Genomic DNA, 16,320 nt, shown 5'->3' with positions numbered 1-16,320 from the left:
TCTGCTAACTGCATCAGGACTGGAAACCAGGCTTGGTTGTCCCAGAACGGTGCTATAAGCAGTACTGGGCATTTCACTTCCCTGACTCGCTCCAGCACCTGAGGTAGGAGGGAGACTGGGGGAAACGCGTATAGCGGGCAGTGCGGCCACTTGTGGGACAGCGCGCTGTCGTTCTTTGAAAAGAACACGGGGCAATGAGCGTTTTCTGGGGACGCGAATAGGTCCACCTCCGCTCTGCCGAATCTCTGCCACAACAGCCGGACTGTTTGTGGGTGTAGAGACCATTCGCCCGTGGGAACATTGTTCCTGGACAGCCTGTCTGGACCCAGGTTGAGTGTCCCGGGCACATGCACCGCTCTCAGCGAGCTCAGGTTGCGCTGAGCCCATATTAGGAGGCGCTCGGCCAGCCTGTAAAGGGAACTGGAACCGAGGCCGCCTTGGCGATTTATGTAGGACACCACGGCCGTGTTGTCCGAGCGGACTACGACGTGTTGGTCCTTGATGTGGGGACAAAAGCGCGTCAGCGCGTTGTGAACTGCTAGCATTTCCAGGCAGTTGATATGATGGAGCTTTTCTCGTTCTGACCAGAGGCCAAAGAACGGCCTGCCCTCGAGCAGCGCTCCCCATCCCGAGGTGGATGCGTCCGTAGACACCACTTTCACTCTCGAGGAAGTCCCCAGGCTTACACCTGAACGGTACCAATCGCCCGCCGCCCATGGTCTCAGGGCTGCTGCGCAGTCTTGATCGACTTTGAGGCGCAATCGGCTGAGTGCCCACGCTCCGCGTGGCACTCGCGCTTTCAACCAGAACTGCAGAGGGCGCATGCGAAGCAGGCCCAGCTGGAGAACTGATGATGCTGAGGCCATGAGGCCCAGCATCCTCTGAAAACGTTTGAGCGGGATAATCGCACCGCAGCGGAAGGACCTCGCTGCGTGCTGTATGCGCAGCGCGCGCTGTTGCGACAGCCGCGCCGTCATAGAACGAGAGTCCAGAACGATGCCCAGAAACGAAATAGTTTGGCTGGGGTTCAAGGAGCTCTTCGTCCAATTGATCGTGATACCAAGATTCTCGAGGTGATCGAGTAACATGGTTCTGTGCTCCACGAGCTGAGATCGTGATTGAGCTATGATCAGCCAGTCGTCCAAATAGTTCAGCACTCGCATGCCCCTGAGTCTGAGGGGGGCGAGCGCTGCGTCCATGCACTTCGTAAATGTACGGGGTGCCAGGGACAAGCCGAATGGCAGGACTGTATACTGGTATGCCCGACCCTCGAAGGCGAATCTCAAGAATTGCCTGTGGCGTGACGCTATCTGTATTTGGAAATACGCGTCCTTTAGATCTATCGACATAAACCAGTCTTCTCGGCGAATGTGCGCGAGGATTTTGCTGGTTGTGAGCATTTTGAAACTGCGTTTCACTAAAGCTCTGTTTAGTCGTCTTAGATCTAGTATGGGTCTGATACCACCGTCCTTTTTGGGGACTAGGAAGTATCTGCTGTATAGCCCCCCTTCGCTTTGAGCTTGGGATACATGTTGTATCGCCCCTTTGCTCAACAGTTTTGATATTTCGGCGCGAAGCAGGTGTGCTACTTCTGAATTCACCGTAGTTTCGACGCGCGCTGTGAAGCGTGGAGGGCGCCGACAAAACTGTAGCGAGAAGCCTCTCTTTATAATGTCTAGCACCCAGTCCGAAACCCCTGGAAGCGCGGCCCATGCGTCTGCATGGCCGGCTAGGGGTTGGATGCGAAGCGCGCTCTGTTCGCTGTGCGACGGCGGCGCTTCGGGGCGCGTTAGCATAGGCGTTACGCCTGTGACATTTGAGGCGGGGAGCGCGCATAATACAGCGGGCAACACGCTCATCCTCGACCCCGCTACAGTGTTTATCTGAACGAGGGAGGTCTGAGAAGGTCTCATGGGACTCATGCAGCCTACAAGTGAACGTGGGCGGGGACCGGGCACGTTTACTGCTTTGGCCGCGCTGTCTGCTTGAACAGAGCGGGTGCTCACAGGTCCCGTTTTTACAGGGAGCCTGTGGCTTGCCAGACATAGCGTTTGTGGGCACTGGGAAGTGGGCACTTTGACTATGTTTGTGGCGCGATCGAACTGCGTCGATCTTATGAGTACGGGCCCTGTGTGCAGGGCTGTGCTTGTGTGTAGGGATGGGCACAGGGAAGTGGGCATCAACACTACATTTATAGCACCATCGGCCTTGGCCGGGACACCAGAAAATACACTCTTTTCGGGATTTATCTGGGTAGCCGTAAAAACGGCTTTTGTGTGCAGGCAAGCGGGCAGCTGTGCGGGCTTGTGCTCTGCTGAGAACGCTGAAGCAGTCGCAATTCCTGGGACTGAGACAGCGGTGCGCTTTGGTGAGGGCCCGGTCGCAACGGGGCTTACACACCTGCGCTTTCCTAGGCGTGCTAGGACTTCTTTGGGGCTTCCGGCTTCAACACAACCCTTGGTCGCGGCCCGCGGTGAGTGGGGCGGCGGCTGGTAGAGCGAGAGCGAGGGCGTGAGCTGCGCTGCTGTCGCTGAGAGGGGGCGGCCGGAGGCTGAGGCTGTGAGCTCCGAGGGGCCTGTTTCTCACGGCCCGCTGCGGAACTGGAGCGCTTCGGCAGGAAGTGCTTGAATGCCTGTGACGCTTTCTGGGCTTCGGAAAATCTCTCCACGAACTCGGAGAGAGAAGATCCAAAGAGGCCAGCGGAGGATAGCGGGGCGTCGAGGAACGCGTTGCGCTCTGCATCAGCCATCTCCGTGAGCGTCAGCCACAAATGCCTCTCGGCTACGGTAGCGGAAGCCATACAGCGTCCCATGGCTTGTGCTGCAGCCTTGGTAGCGCGGAGGGAAAGATCCGACGCGCTTCTCAGGTCCGTGATGCAGATAGCTTCAGGTCCTATCTCGTCCAGTTTGCGGAGGAGATCGCCTTGGAACACCTGAAGCGTGGCCATGGTGTGCAGGGCCGATGCCGCCTGCCCAGCGGCGGAGAAGATCCGCGCGAGCAGCGACGACGTCATGCGGCAGGCTTTCGACGGCAGCACTGGCTTAGTCCGCCGTCCAGCAGAGGGCGGGCAAAGGTGGGCTGCTATCGCCTGTTCCACCGGCGGCAGAGTGAGGTAGCCTCGATCCTGAGCATTATCCAGGGAGGAAAATGCTGGGGATACAGACGAACGTGTTCGTGCAGAAAAGGGAGCGTTCCAGGCCTTCGCCACTTCTTCATGAAGCTCAGGAAGAAACGGAGCGGGCTTAGACACAGGAGAAGAACGCTCACCAGGGAGGAAGCTACCATCAAGCCGGGTGCGCGAGGGGAGTTCCGGTGCAGACCACTCGAGGCCGAGGCTCGCCGCGGCCAACGCGAGTACTCGCATGAGCTCCCTCTCGATGCTAGCTCTAGCCGACGGCTTTCGGGCAGGAGGCGTGAGATCCGCAGAGCTCGCCCAGTCCTCACTGCCTGAAGCTAGCAGAGAGCAGGAATCCTTATCGACCGACTCGGCTTCAGAAACAACTTCCTCAGATGAAGCGGCGGCAGACTGCGGGCGCTGAGCATCGGGAAGTGCTCCGGGGGAAGCCGGCGAAGCTGGCGGGCGAGCCGGCGAGCTTTGTCGGGAAGAGGTGGGTTCCGGGGCCCGCTGCGAGCGGCGCGGCACCGCGGCGGGGGGCGCAGGCTCGGAGAAATGTGCCAGGCGAGTCCGCAGAGTCACCATCGGCAAAAGCTCGCAGTGAGGGCAGCCGCCGTCAGCGAGCGCGAGCGCTGCGTGATCTTCGCCCAGGCAGGAGACGCAAATAACGTGGCGGTCTCCCTCGGTGAGCGGGGCTCGGCACGAGCCACAGGATGGCATCTTGATAAAGACGCGGCTCTTTTAGGGGTGAGTGTTCGGGGAACACTGCACACACACACACAGAACAGAGCAGGTAAAGGATATGAAGCGCCGGAAAGCGCAGCAGGTACGGCAGTAGAGGCGGCGAAGGCCAGCGGCTTCAAGGGCTCGTCCCGCTGAAAAGCTTGCCTCGACGACGCTTGCTTCTCCGTGATCCAGCGATGCGTGAGCTTCGCTGAAGAGATGAAAATCAGTTGAATCAGCCTACTCGAGCTCCTTTTATAGGGGATGGCCACACCCGTTTCGGCGGGATGTGACGAGGAGCGCGCGAAGCGCTCTCATTGGTCTGATATTGCATCAGCCCTCGCTCGATAGGCTCATGCAGTTGCCGCAGAACAGCCAATGAGTGAGCGAGCCGTCTCGCCATGGCTGTGCACTGCTGCAATGCGTTTTACAAATATGAAAATTAAGGATAATTTTGCTTCAGTATTTCGTGAAAAGAGACTTTTCCCGCAGCGTTCTACGAACGCAGTACGAGAGAACTCTCGTAAGAGAACAAGCTTCCATACATTACAGAGTAACATTTACATTACAAAAAAATAATAATTTTCACCCCAAATAAGGTGCTATTCTCTTAAAAATCAAAAGGACAATTTCCAATAACGAAAATCATCATAATTTACTCACATTCCAATTCTGTAAGACTTCTCCTGTGGAACATCAAAGAAGATATTATGAGAAATGTCTCAGACTCAGATTGTCTTGTTTGTTTTTTGTCCATACTATTGAAGTCAATGGTAAGCAAACCTGTTACCAACATTCTTCAAAATATCTTCTTTTGTGTCCAGCAAGAATAGAGAAAATCATACAAGTTTGGAACAACATGAACGTGAGTAAATAACCACAAAATTTCCATTTTTGAGTAGACTATATCATTAAAGTCTCATGTTCTTATCGTCTCATTTGTTTGTCTTAGTGGTGGCTGTAGTCAAATCAATGTTCTGTTCACTGATCATCTGATGCATATTGCATAAAAAACAAATCCAGCAAGATTCTGCTCTAATCTGACTAGCTGGCTATACAACACTGCTGTTATTCTAGTGAGCTTTTTCGCACACCAGTCCATTATTATGGCATCAACTCCCAAATCCGCCCCTACATGGCACATAAAATGAAATGGTTGGTCGCCTGCGTCAGTCATACAGTCTCTTGTGGTTCTAGGCCAAAATAAGATGCCAAGTGGACCAGATTTTATGCTGATAGTCAAAAGCATAGCGATGCTAGACTCGGCCATAGACGGTGGGAGAAAGTGGTATGGCCGGGGTCTGTACTCTGAGGTGGAAAAACTGTTGTGTATTCATGAGGGAATGGCAACAGTGAGCAGATGGAGAAACGCATGTGGAGCTGCATACAAACTAGAAACACTTCAAATACTGTCCTTGTGGTTGTCATCTTCTAGTAAGGACGTTTTCAACATTATATCTACAGTAGAATAAAAGGAGTAAAATAGCTTTTTGCAAGGTTGAATAATGTAGAGTATAATTGTAGACAACTGATAATGCATCACATACAATATTCGAAAACAATAAAAGGTAGTAACAAGGTAACAGTCGAATTTCAACATTTTGCCTAAACTGACCTATTTCTCTGGGTTTAGATGCTGTGGTACCAAAAAATGTTTTTCTCAAAAATAACTTCAGTAACAGGGTTACCAGCTAAGCATGACAAATTTGTGCAATGCTAATGCAAAATAAAGAGTAGAACATTTGTGGAATGTACAATTAGGCGTTAAAATAGCTTTGGGTGCTCAGTTCTTGAAACTCATTTAAAAGACAGGTGTTAAGGGGATGCTTGACGATATTACCTGCTGGCCAGACACTGTTGTGTAATCCAAAGATGGGCTTTTTAACACCAGCCGAACCTCTCGCCGGTGCTCCATTATGTCTGATAGGACACTCTGGATCTCCTCTTTTCTTTTCTGGATCACTGGGAATTCGGTCAGATCCACAAACATTTCTGTCTTATTACCCATCCTAAAAGGATACATTTCAGAGATAACGAATCAGAAAAACTACATACAGAATAAAAGCATTTTTTCATCAAATACCTTGCTTTATGTATTGCATGTACAGTATTTGGATATGGAAAAATACACAGGTTAAGGTGAATATTCTTTAACGCACTTTGCGGCTTTCTCATCCAGGACTTTCAAGAAGTTGTGGGCGGGGCTTAGAAGCTGAGGTGTGTCCAGTAGGAGGTGCTTTAGAAGGGCAGAGCTGAGCTGCGATTGGATGGCGGGCATTAGGGCTTGAAGTTCAGTGCTCAGACGAGAGAGAGTGCTGCTGATGAGGTAAAATTCCTGAGTAGAGCACTGACAAGACACAGAAATGTCAAAACACAGGAAAACATGCATGTTGGGTCTTTAAAACATATTGAAATACACATTCTACTTCTCATTAAGGGATCATATCAGAATTGTATATGCTATTTTTCTTCAGGATCAATTAAAAGCCTCTTTGCAAAGTCTTTAAAAGACTGTGACAGGTTTAGAAAATTTATTGCAAACATGGTTATGCGCACGTGTTTAAATGCATTCAAAGTTGTGGAAGTACAGAAAGAGTCATTTTTGCAGATTAGTTTCAATGAATGGTGTGTTTGGGCTGAAAAGTTACAAGTTAATCTGAAAGTTACAAAGCTTATTTGACTTATTATCACTTTAAATTATATAGTCATTTTTCAAGATATGAACTCTTCAAAAACAGTGAATAATGAATAATGATAATAATGAATAATAAAGTTCCCTTCATTGTGCTTCACTTCATTAATAATGAACCAAAAAAAACAACACCTATTGATTACCAGAAGAAATAATAATGCTTAGTCATAATTTACTACAGGGCATCATTAATCATTATATGTCAAATGCAATGGCTCATGTGCATGCAATCTGTAATTTCCATATTTTGATGATAGTAAGCACCAAGGAGCCAATTAAATCTTTGCTTGATCTTGTGTATGTTTATAAACATAAAGTACATTTCCCAAAGGCTCCACGTTAGTCATTCCTACAAAACATTATACACTATAATAAGGCAAAGCATAGCCACTCTCTGCGCTCATTAAAAAACTGTGAAAGTTCCCCGTAGATCTATGCAAAAACTCTCTGACCGTATGACAGAAGCGCTACTTTGACAGTCAATCACTGGTAAATAGGATGCATAAAAACAATATGAAACTACAACAATGCATAAATACAGAGAAATACTGTTTTTTTTTTTTCAGGTTCAATATTAAAGGGATAGTTCACCCAACATTTTTAATTATCACATTGTTTACTCCTAGGTGTATATGACTATCTTCTTTCCGATGAACACAATCAGAGATATATAAAAAAATAATAGAGATTTTGAAGCCCAAAAAATGCACTCATCCATCATGAAAGTAATCCATACGTCTCCAGGAGGTTAATAAAGGCTTTCCGAAGCGAAGCGTTTGTGTAAGAAAAGAAATCCATATGTAAAACTTTATCAGCTATAATAACTAGCTCCCAGCAGATGACCGTACAGATACTGCGTCATAAGAGTAACCCCTGATGCGATGTAGGATGTAGGAGTATTGTAAGCTTTGACGCCTCTCACAGTTCAAACAAATAGGGCTGTGCACCAAACTCAAGCTACTTTTCTATTATATCGAAATCATCTGAGTATGGCCGTCTGCCGAAAGCTAGTTATTATAGCTAAAAAAAGGTTTTGCTTTAAAAGGCTTTTCATTAACCCCCTGGAGCCCTATGGATTATTTTTTAATGATGGATGGATGCATTTTTGGGGGCTTCAAAACAATAAAGATTTAGTCCAAAACTACATTTAGACCTTTAAAGGTGGTATCAGCGATTTCAGGCCCAAACATAAATGATCACATTCATCTAATATTTCGCTAGCTGCACGCCCCATAAGCATGCTGTCAAAAAAACGCGTTTCTCTATGTAGCCTAGGCTCTGAGATCTGCACACAAAAACAGCTGTTTTCAGTCTGTTTGGCCAAACAATCAAAACCCAAACAAAAAGTGTTCCAACCAATCACCGACAGGGGCGGGTGTTGTGAGGTTTTCGCATGCAGCCGTCATAGGCAGCTGTGCACGAGCGCAAAACCTCACAACACCCGCCCCTGTCGATGATTGGTTGGAACACTTTTTGTTTGGGTTTTGATTGTTTGGCCAAACAGACTGAAAACAGCTGTTTTTGTGTGCAGATCTCAGAGCCTAGGCTACTGTACCTAGAGAGACGCGGTTTTTTGACAGCATGCTTATGGGGCGTGCAGCTAGCGAAATATTAGATGAATGTGATCATTTATGTTTGGGCCTGAAATCGCTGATACCACCTTTAACACTAGACACCTTCTTTCATAAATTTTTCATTTTGTTTTTGATGAATGTGTGTTCATAAAAATGAGACGGTAGATAGAGGCAGGTGAGGCAGGGTTATTGAGGACATTCTGTCTCTCCACACATGCTACAAAACAATAATCATTCCCATTCCTACTCACTCTTGTCATTATGCTAATAGAGCCATTCAACAGAAACAAGTCATTAAGCACCATCCCTGCAACCTCCTGCTTGATTCCAGAAACACATGGAATGATGTTTGAAAAAAAAAAAGCAAGGGAAATATAGAACTCTCTATCAGCTTGGTTTTCATTGTTAGACAGAACATGACACTTTTTGCGCGACCGTGGCCACTGTTCCTGCTAATTCAAACTACTTTTGAATTGCAAATGAAAAGGGGGTTCCTGGTGTACCTGTGAAAAAGAAATGATTCAAACAGATTGATTAGGTGCAAAAGACTACTTTCTTGTGGTAGATACTGCAAAGTCCTCTCTCGAGGTCAGGTAGACGAGTTAGCAAAGACTGAAGAGAGGGAAGCACGCTGGATTCAGAACACAATATTTCTGCCACAGCCTCCTGGCGAGTCTGGATATCACTGAGAGAGAGAGAGAGAGAGAGAGAGAGAGAGAGAGAGAGAGAGAGAGAGAGAGACAGAGAGAGAGAGAGAGAGAGAGAGAGAGACAGAGAGAGAGAGAGACAGAGACAGAGAGACAGAGACAGAGACAGAGAGAGAGACAGAGAGAGAGAGAGAGAGAGAGAGAGAGAGAGAGAGAGAGAGAGAGAGAGAGAGAGAGAGAGAGAGAGAGAGAGAGAGAGAGAGAGAGAGAGAGAGAGAGAATAAATAAACAGAAGCAGCCAAAGTAGGGATTGTAGGAATTAGTCAACAGATGCCATGTACACAAACCATAAAAATCACTGGAACTACATAAGGCTTGTATCACAACACACATAAGGGATCTCAAAAAGCGTTTCCTGTTGCAGAACAAAGTTACTTTCTTTTTCCATATATTATTTATTTTTATTTTATTATCAGTTAGTACTGTAAGAAAATATAATTCTTAACTGATATTTTGCTGTATCCTTTGAGAAGTGGCTTTAATTATGTACACTACTGTTCAAAAGTTTGGGGTCTGTAAGATTTTTTTAAATGTTTTAAATGCTCACTAAGGCTGCATTCATTTGATCAAACATACAATAAAAACTGTAACATCGTGTCACATGATCATTCAGAAATCATTCTAACATGCTGATTTGCTGCTCGAGAAAAAAACATTATTATATTATTATTATTATTATGTCAGATAACCTATATCAGATAACCGATACAGATAACCTATATTTTTTTTATATTTGAAAGCCGATATATTGGCCAATAAATCTAAATCCACAATTTTCTATAATTTTTGAAAGCCTGATTACAAAAACAAAAGTCTCACCATTAAAGCCATGTTCTGAGCACACAATTATAATGTTCACATTATAATTTTATGTAGCCTATATGACAGACTTGCGCTGCACATGTTGCACTTAACTTTATTTTCCTTTTTGAAGTGATTCCAATCATATTTCAATTCAAAATCATCATGGAAATCAGTGCGCATCTGAAGTGTCTCAGCTAAAGTAAATAATCCCTTATTTATCGGCTTTAATATATCAGCCAAATTTTCTTATCGGGCCGATAACAATAACATAATTTTTTTTACATATATCAGCCGATACCGATATGGTGGCCGATATATTGTGAATCCCTACTTATTATCAATGTAAAAAACAACTGTGCTGCTTAATATTTTTATGGAAAAATATTGGGTGAAAAGAACAGCATTTATGTGAAAAAACATTATTTTTTATAATGTCTTTACTGTCACATTTGATCAAATTAATGGACCCTTGTTAAATAAAACTATCCATTTCTTAAAAAAAAAACAGTTCTAGATCAAATTTGTGAGGCTTTAAGTTCATTCCCTGTATGTCAGGAAACACACATGATCTAAATGCATTGCCCGATTCAGTGGCATGATATTCTGAGTCTCAATTCAAAAACGTTAACATGTTCCAACATGTCTGTTAAGAGGTTTGGCAGGAAAACATGTGGATTTAAGATTAAATTATTGTTATATGGAATCAAATATATTTATTATCCACAAACATAATCGGATTTTGCAAGCATGCATTACATCACACACACAGATCCAAGCAACCCCCCACAACGTATAAAGTTGGCATCAGATTGACAAAGCCATGCCAATCTATTTCTGGAGAAATAAAACAAACATTTAAATCTGAGTAATAACCAAAAAGAATAAACTCTCAGATTAAAAACTTGCATTTTATGGCAGGTTATCCCTTTTTACATACAATAGTGTTTTTCCATAATCCGAACCAGAGCGAAATTGTAATCCTACCATGCAGTGGCTGAGAAGAGGGGTGCAAAGTTCCTCCATTTACAAAATATTCTAGGACTTGGATTAACCTAGGCTCAGAGTTTGGAGTTCAGTATAAATCTGTAGTGGTGTCGGGAATATCTGGGCATGCCACATCTATTTAGCACTGCAAACAATGGCCATGTTACATACTAGCAGTCAAATCACAGTGATCGCATGATAATAAAATGAAATAATGACTCACATCACAGATTTCAGCGGCTGGCTCACCCACTTTCTTAACAGTCTCTTCCCAAATGGAGTCTGAGTGTGATCCAGAACCCACAGCAAACTGCCTTTTACTGAACCTGTGGTCTGACAGCAATGAAAAAGTCATCATTAAATCCAAACCAACATCCTTGATAATGGATAAATCACTCGGTTATCAAGACACAAACGCCCACGTTATTTTCCAAGCAACACAAGGCAGAGAAAAATGGCATAATTTAAACTAGTATGCCATTATATTTACATCATAAAACTTCATAAAAAGACCGCTTTTAAGTTGAAAGGTGATATTAAATCATTTCATAATAGCATAATGTGAAGTTACATTTCTTACACAGGATTTTATTTAAATGTGTTCACTGTAATGGATGGCATGTTTCAATGTAAGCAAAAGAGGTGTACTGTATACTACTACAAAACTGATGTAATTTCAGTAATAATCCTCATACACATTTTGTCTGATCTTCACCAAAACGGAGTCAGATTATCTTCATTTTTTTTTTTTACAGCTGCAATCATTTAGCTAGATCTACTGTGAAACTGAAAAATTGATTATGAAATTCCAGCAAGTCTTCACATTTAATATTTCAAATTTAGTTCAAAGACTTTTTAATATGAGACCACTAGCAAAACATGCTTGTAATTTAATTTATTACTAATTAATGATCAGCCTAATATAATTTAAGTGAAAAGGTTAAATGAAAAATACACATTTCAATTTAAAAATTGTGTTTGTCTCTCATTTGCTTTAATAACAACAGCAATCAAGCTGCACTCAAACTCCACAAGTGTGTGTAAAACCTAATCATTATGTTCTTCAGCATGATTTGAGATGATCCAAAAAGCATCTTGAGCTTCATCTGACCATATGTACAAAGACTCATATGATCACAAATTTACTTGGTCATCTAAAATGTGGAATTTCAAATATTTCTAACTCATTTTCTGCCTTAATGTTTTAAAATTTGTTTTTATTTTTAGTGTCGGCTCCGCTGTACATACACAAGACTTCACATAACATTTTTGGTGCAACTGACATCAGTAGGTATGTTTCCATCCACCTATTTTTATGCGCATTTTAATCTATTGCATAAAAAAAACAAAAAAAAAACGCTGTATGAAAACGGCAATATGCGCATAAATTCTAAAAATGTGCATAAATTAAACGTTAGTGTTCAATTGAGGTGGATAAAAACATGTGCATAAACTATGATGGAAATACATTTACCCTAATAAATCAATCGATGCGCAACAAAAAACTCCTGAGACTTGCCAGAGAGCATGTGATTGGATTACTGGGCTAACCAGCGGACCAATCGCGTCGCACAGCATCTCGAATGTTGGTTTGGTTGTTCTGAAATGCCTGAGCCTGTCAGGATGATTTGGTTTAATTCCCTCCCAGAAGAGTCGCGCACAGTTGCATTCCTAAACACCAGTATCTCTGAGAAGTCATTTATGATGGAGGACAAAAGAGCCACAATGGCTTCCCGACTGCAGCAACTTCCATTTTAATTACAGATATCTTGCGATTTCCAATTTTCCCAGGAAGTGACTATTTTGTTCTCTTCAACACATCATGGGCTTTATTCGCAAATGTTAAATGCGATATTTAAATCTTCCGCACAAGTTCAAAATGCAACTCTGGATGGAAACATAGCTAGTGACACTGATGTATGCAGTCAAAAAATTAGACCAAAACAAAAACCAATCACAGGTGGTCTGTGGAATCATTTAAAACGCATTGTGTAAATTGTTGCGTCTCTTTCATGGCTGAGCACAAGTGATCGGATCACCCAAGACTAATGTTAATACCAGATGTAAACAGTACGACTGTTTGTGTATAATATTCCATCATCCATGTTTTCCTCCGTTTGACTGACCTGGTTGCACAGGATCTCCAGGTTCTTCATGGTAGCAGCACTGAGCAGCATATGCTCAGCATCACTCGACAGCCGCTTGAATGAGCTGCAAACACAACCAAAACGTGTTTTCCACAAGAGCAGCTACTGCTTCATAATTACATCTTTACATATTTTTACATATTCTAAAAAAATGTATAGTAAAACAAGTCAGACTAGCAACAATACACAGTCATGACAAACTATTAGGCACCAAGGCCCTATTTCAGCTAATGATGCATGTTAATTAAGGCTCTTTCAAAAAGTATGTGAGGTCAAGGCCTCTTATTTTCCTTTAAAGAACGTGCGTAATCAGTCTGTAATTACAGGACAATACTGAACATTCACACATCAGGGGTGACAATCTGCAAGCATTGTGATTCAGATTCGGCTCTGTTTCCCGCTGCTACACTATACTTGGATAAACGAACACCCTTGTTATTACTTATGCGCCTGATGGAAGTAGATGTGAGATGTGTCTACTTTAGGTGAGAAGGGAAAATAAGAAAGTCTCCTAATAGGTTCATGCTATACCACTGGATTCTTCAATGTGTTTGAAGCAAAAGCCAATGAGAGAGGAAAATGTAGGTGTAGCAGACACTCTAACTCATTTAGGCAATAAACAGTGAACACATATAGTTAACACTCCATTGAGTTTGCTATATTATAATCCAAAAATTCATTATTACTAAGCACTGTTAAAACAGAAATCAAAGGGGAAAACAGAAAAAAATATTTAAAGGGATAAATCACACAACAAGGAAATTTGTCATCAAATGTACTCATTCTCATCTGTCATCAAATGTACTCATTCTCATGTTTGTCTGTTTTTTAAATCCGGCTTGAATGACCTTGACATGCCATAGATGAATTTACATGAACCACTTTTATGACATTTTTTGTCCTTTTTGGAGCTCAGCAGCCTCATTTACTTTCATTGTATGGAGAAAAGCAGCCAGAACGTTGTGCTAAATATCTTAATCTTTTTCCGTTCCACAAAACAAAGTAAGTCATACAGGTTTGGAACGACATGAAGGTGATAAATGATATAATTTTCACTTTTGGATAAATGATACCTTTAAATCTTGTACGGTACTTTACCTGGAACAGAGTAAAATCTTGTCTAGCTTAAACTCAGCCAGATACTGGATCACAGGACCAAGACAGCAGATAATCGGGCTCTCCAGACCCATACAGAGGGTGTAGGAACCTATTTACAAAGAAAAAAAGAATGTAGACATTCACTGCAATACTCAATTGAACTGATTGATAGTTTCACAGTACAACCACTATACGTTGAGCTTTTAGAATAAATGTGCAATTGGACAGAGTGAGTCTGAGTCAGTTCAGGTTCCTGTAGCATTAAAAAGTTAAATTAATACATTTATGGATTAAAGGATGCATTAAATTGATCACAATTCCAATATGTGAGTAGTTGATAAATCATGAAAATATATAATTCTTTATAAATACACATAACAAAATGTAATTTGATCCTGAAATCACTTAAATATAAAAAAAATAAAAATACTGACAAACTAAAATTATAATAAAGTATTTCAAAGTTTGAAGTATTTCTCAAGTCATTATTCAAGTAGACAGTCATTAATTAAATAAAAACAGAAGCAGAAAAGAACAAATAAAGACACAGCAGAAATAGATATCAAGTATACAATGCTTGAGTTTATTTTAAGGTATCCAACAGTTGTTCAAGTGAAGTAAACACAGAAATTAAAAATAAATCAAATGTGAATTTAAACTACTTGAATCAATCTTAAAGTGAATGATTAATAGAAATAAAAAATAACACTAATTCAATGCTTTGGGTGTATGACTAAAAAACTTGTAATTAATTAAAATCATCTACACAGTATTTCCCCCTTTAGAACTAACTTTGTGTTCATGTGTTCAGTTTGTTGATTTTTGCCAAGAATTCCGTAAAAAAGACTAGATTGTTACTTTGTTTTCATTTTAAAGATTCTGACTTGTTGCTTTTACATAGCATTTGAGATAGAAAGCAAGGCATCGGAACATCAGAGAAAAGTTCAACAATGGTGAGGGAGTCTGTTCTAAGCCATTAATGGATCCTGAACAAGACAAAGAGGTGATTTAGTCCCAGTCTTGACAGGAAAAGCCACCACCGCTTGTCATGCACACGTCCAGTCTAAAGGACAGCAGACATTGATCTGCCTCCCTTCTGCCTACAGGGAATGATTTTTCAATTAAACACACAGACCTAACATTAGTTTGGGCAGACGTCTCTATCTGAAAGACCAGCCGATGCTTCATCATGACTGGAGGTCAGACATTAAAAGACAAACAGGAGACAAAGATTAAGTAATTTACCCTTTTCTTGGTTTTCCACAGTTGGATGAGGGGCGTCTCTGTAGAAGTCTTTGATAATTCTCATTGCTGTTGGGTATTCAAACATGGCACTTTCTCGTTTCTCTATGCGAATTCGGTCATCTGCTTGGACACTGAGAGAGGAGACAAACAGGAGGTTTACATGAGACAACAGGAAAATCACACCAGGAAAAACTTCTGGATGTGCAATATGACAAAAGGAAACTCAAGGGAGTTCCTGCATATTTTGTGTACCATATTACACTTCTGAGGCAAAAAAGAAGTTGTGAAAATGAGAACTTGCCCGTAAAGGGATAGTTCACCCAAAAATGAAAATTCGGTCATCATTTACTCAACTTCAAGTTGCCCAAATCTGTGTGAGTTTCTTTCTTCTGTTAAACAAAAAAAAAGATATTTTGTAGAATGTTGGTAACCAGACAGTTGACGGTGGTCATTGACTTCCATAGTAGAAAAAAAAATGTCCAACATTTTTCAAAATATCTTCTATTGATAACCTTTAAAAAAAAAATTGCATGACAAAATTAATTTGGTGGTTAAGCTAATTTCCAACAAAATTCTCATATTATTATTATTATATATTTTTTAATTTAAGCATTTATTTATCATGTAATTATTTATCGCCCTACCTTAAATGTATGGCTATTTAAACAAAAACAATGTACACTTCAAAAGTTTGATCTGTAGGATTTTTTTTTAATGGTTTTGAAAGAAATTGTAATGTTTTTAGAAGATTTTTTAATGTCTCTTATGCTCAACAAGGTTGCATTTATTTGATCAAAATATAGTCATGAGAATTTAGGGGGATGCTTGACTGTCACAAAACTGACGTCACAGTGCACAAAGAAAATGAATAAATAAATAAATAAATAAAGTATATATAAACTATGCTGGTTCTAAAAAAGGCTATTTAATTTTTTCCCTTGATTTTAGGGTGAAATGTGAGCTCGAGAATGTGAGAAATCATTAATTGAAGCAATGAATTCTGCTTTTGTCACATCCTGAAGCCTTCAATACCAGTGGATTCTCTCAGTGGATACAAGGTGCATATTAGTCTGTCGTACACACACACGCTTCACCAACAGTCCATTCACTTTTGCTTCCCCACCATTCAACACCACATAGCTCTCAAGGACGCAGGTTTTCTTTGTATCTCTGTGCTGTTGCTAGGGTAACCAATGAACATATGTGGCCTATGCGAGCGTGCAGCCAGCTT

At 41.9% G+C, this 16,320-nt stretch overlaps 1 protein-coding gene across 1 annotated transcript in view; it reads right to left on the bottom strand.

Annotated features, from left to right (window-relative positions):
• Window positions 1-16,320, bottom strand: part of msh3 (mutS homolog 3 (E. coli)) — a 69,066-nt gene that overhangs the window by 36,206 nt on the left and 16,540 nt on the right. The window contains exons 9-15 of the mRNA XM_081366867.1: window positions 15,090-15,220; window positions 13,845-13,953; window positions 12,726-12,810; window positions 10,823-10,932; window positions 8,657-8,789; window positions 5,998-6,185; window positions 5,679-5,847 (exon numbers count right to left, since the gene is read on the bottom strand). Of these exons, the coding sequence (XP_081222993.1) occupies window positions 5,679-5,847; window positions 5,998-6,185; window positions 8,657-8,789; window positions 10,823-10,932; window positions 12,726-12,810; window positions 13,845-13,953; window positions 15,090-15,220 (925 nt within the window). The remainder of the gene's footprint in view (window positions 1-5,678; window positions 5,848-5,997; window positions 6,186-8,656; window positions 8,790-10,822; window positions 10,933-12,725; window positions 12,811-13,844; window positions 13,954-15,089; window positions 15,221-16,320) is intronic.

This window comes from Scardinius erythrophthalmus (genome assembly GCF_964197995.2).
Source record: "Scardinius erythrophthalmus genome assembly, chromosome: 5".
NCBI classification, from domain to species: Eukaryota; Metazoa; Chordata; class Actinopteri; order Cypriniformes; family Leuciscidae; genus Scardinius; species Scardinius erythrophthalmus.
The sequence above is the reverse complement of the archived record's forward strand: the minus strand, read 5'-3'. Positions and strand labels throughout refer to the sequence as shown.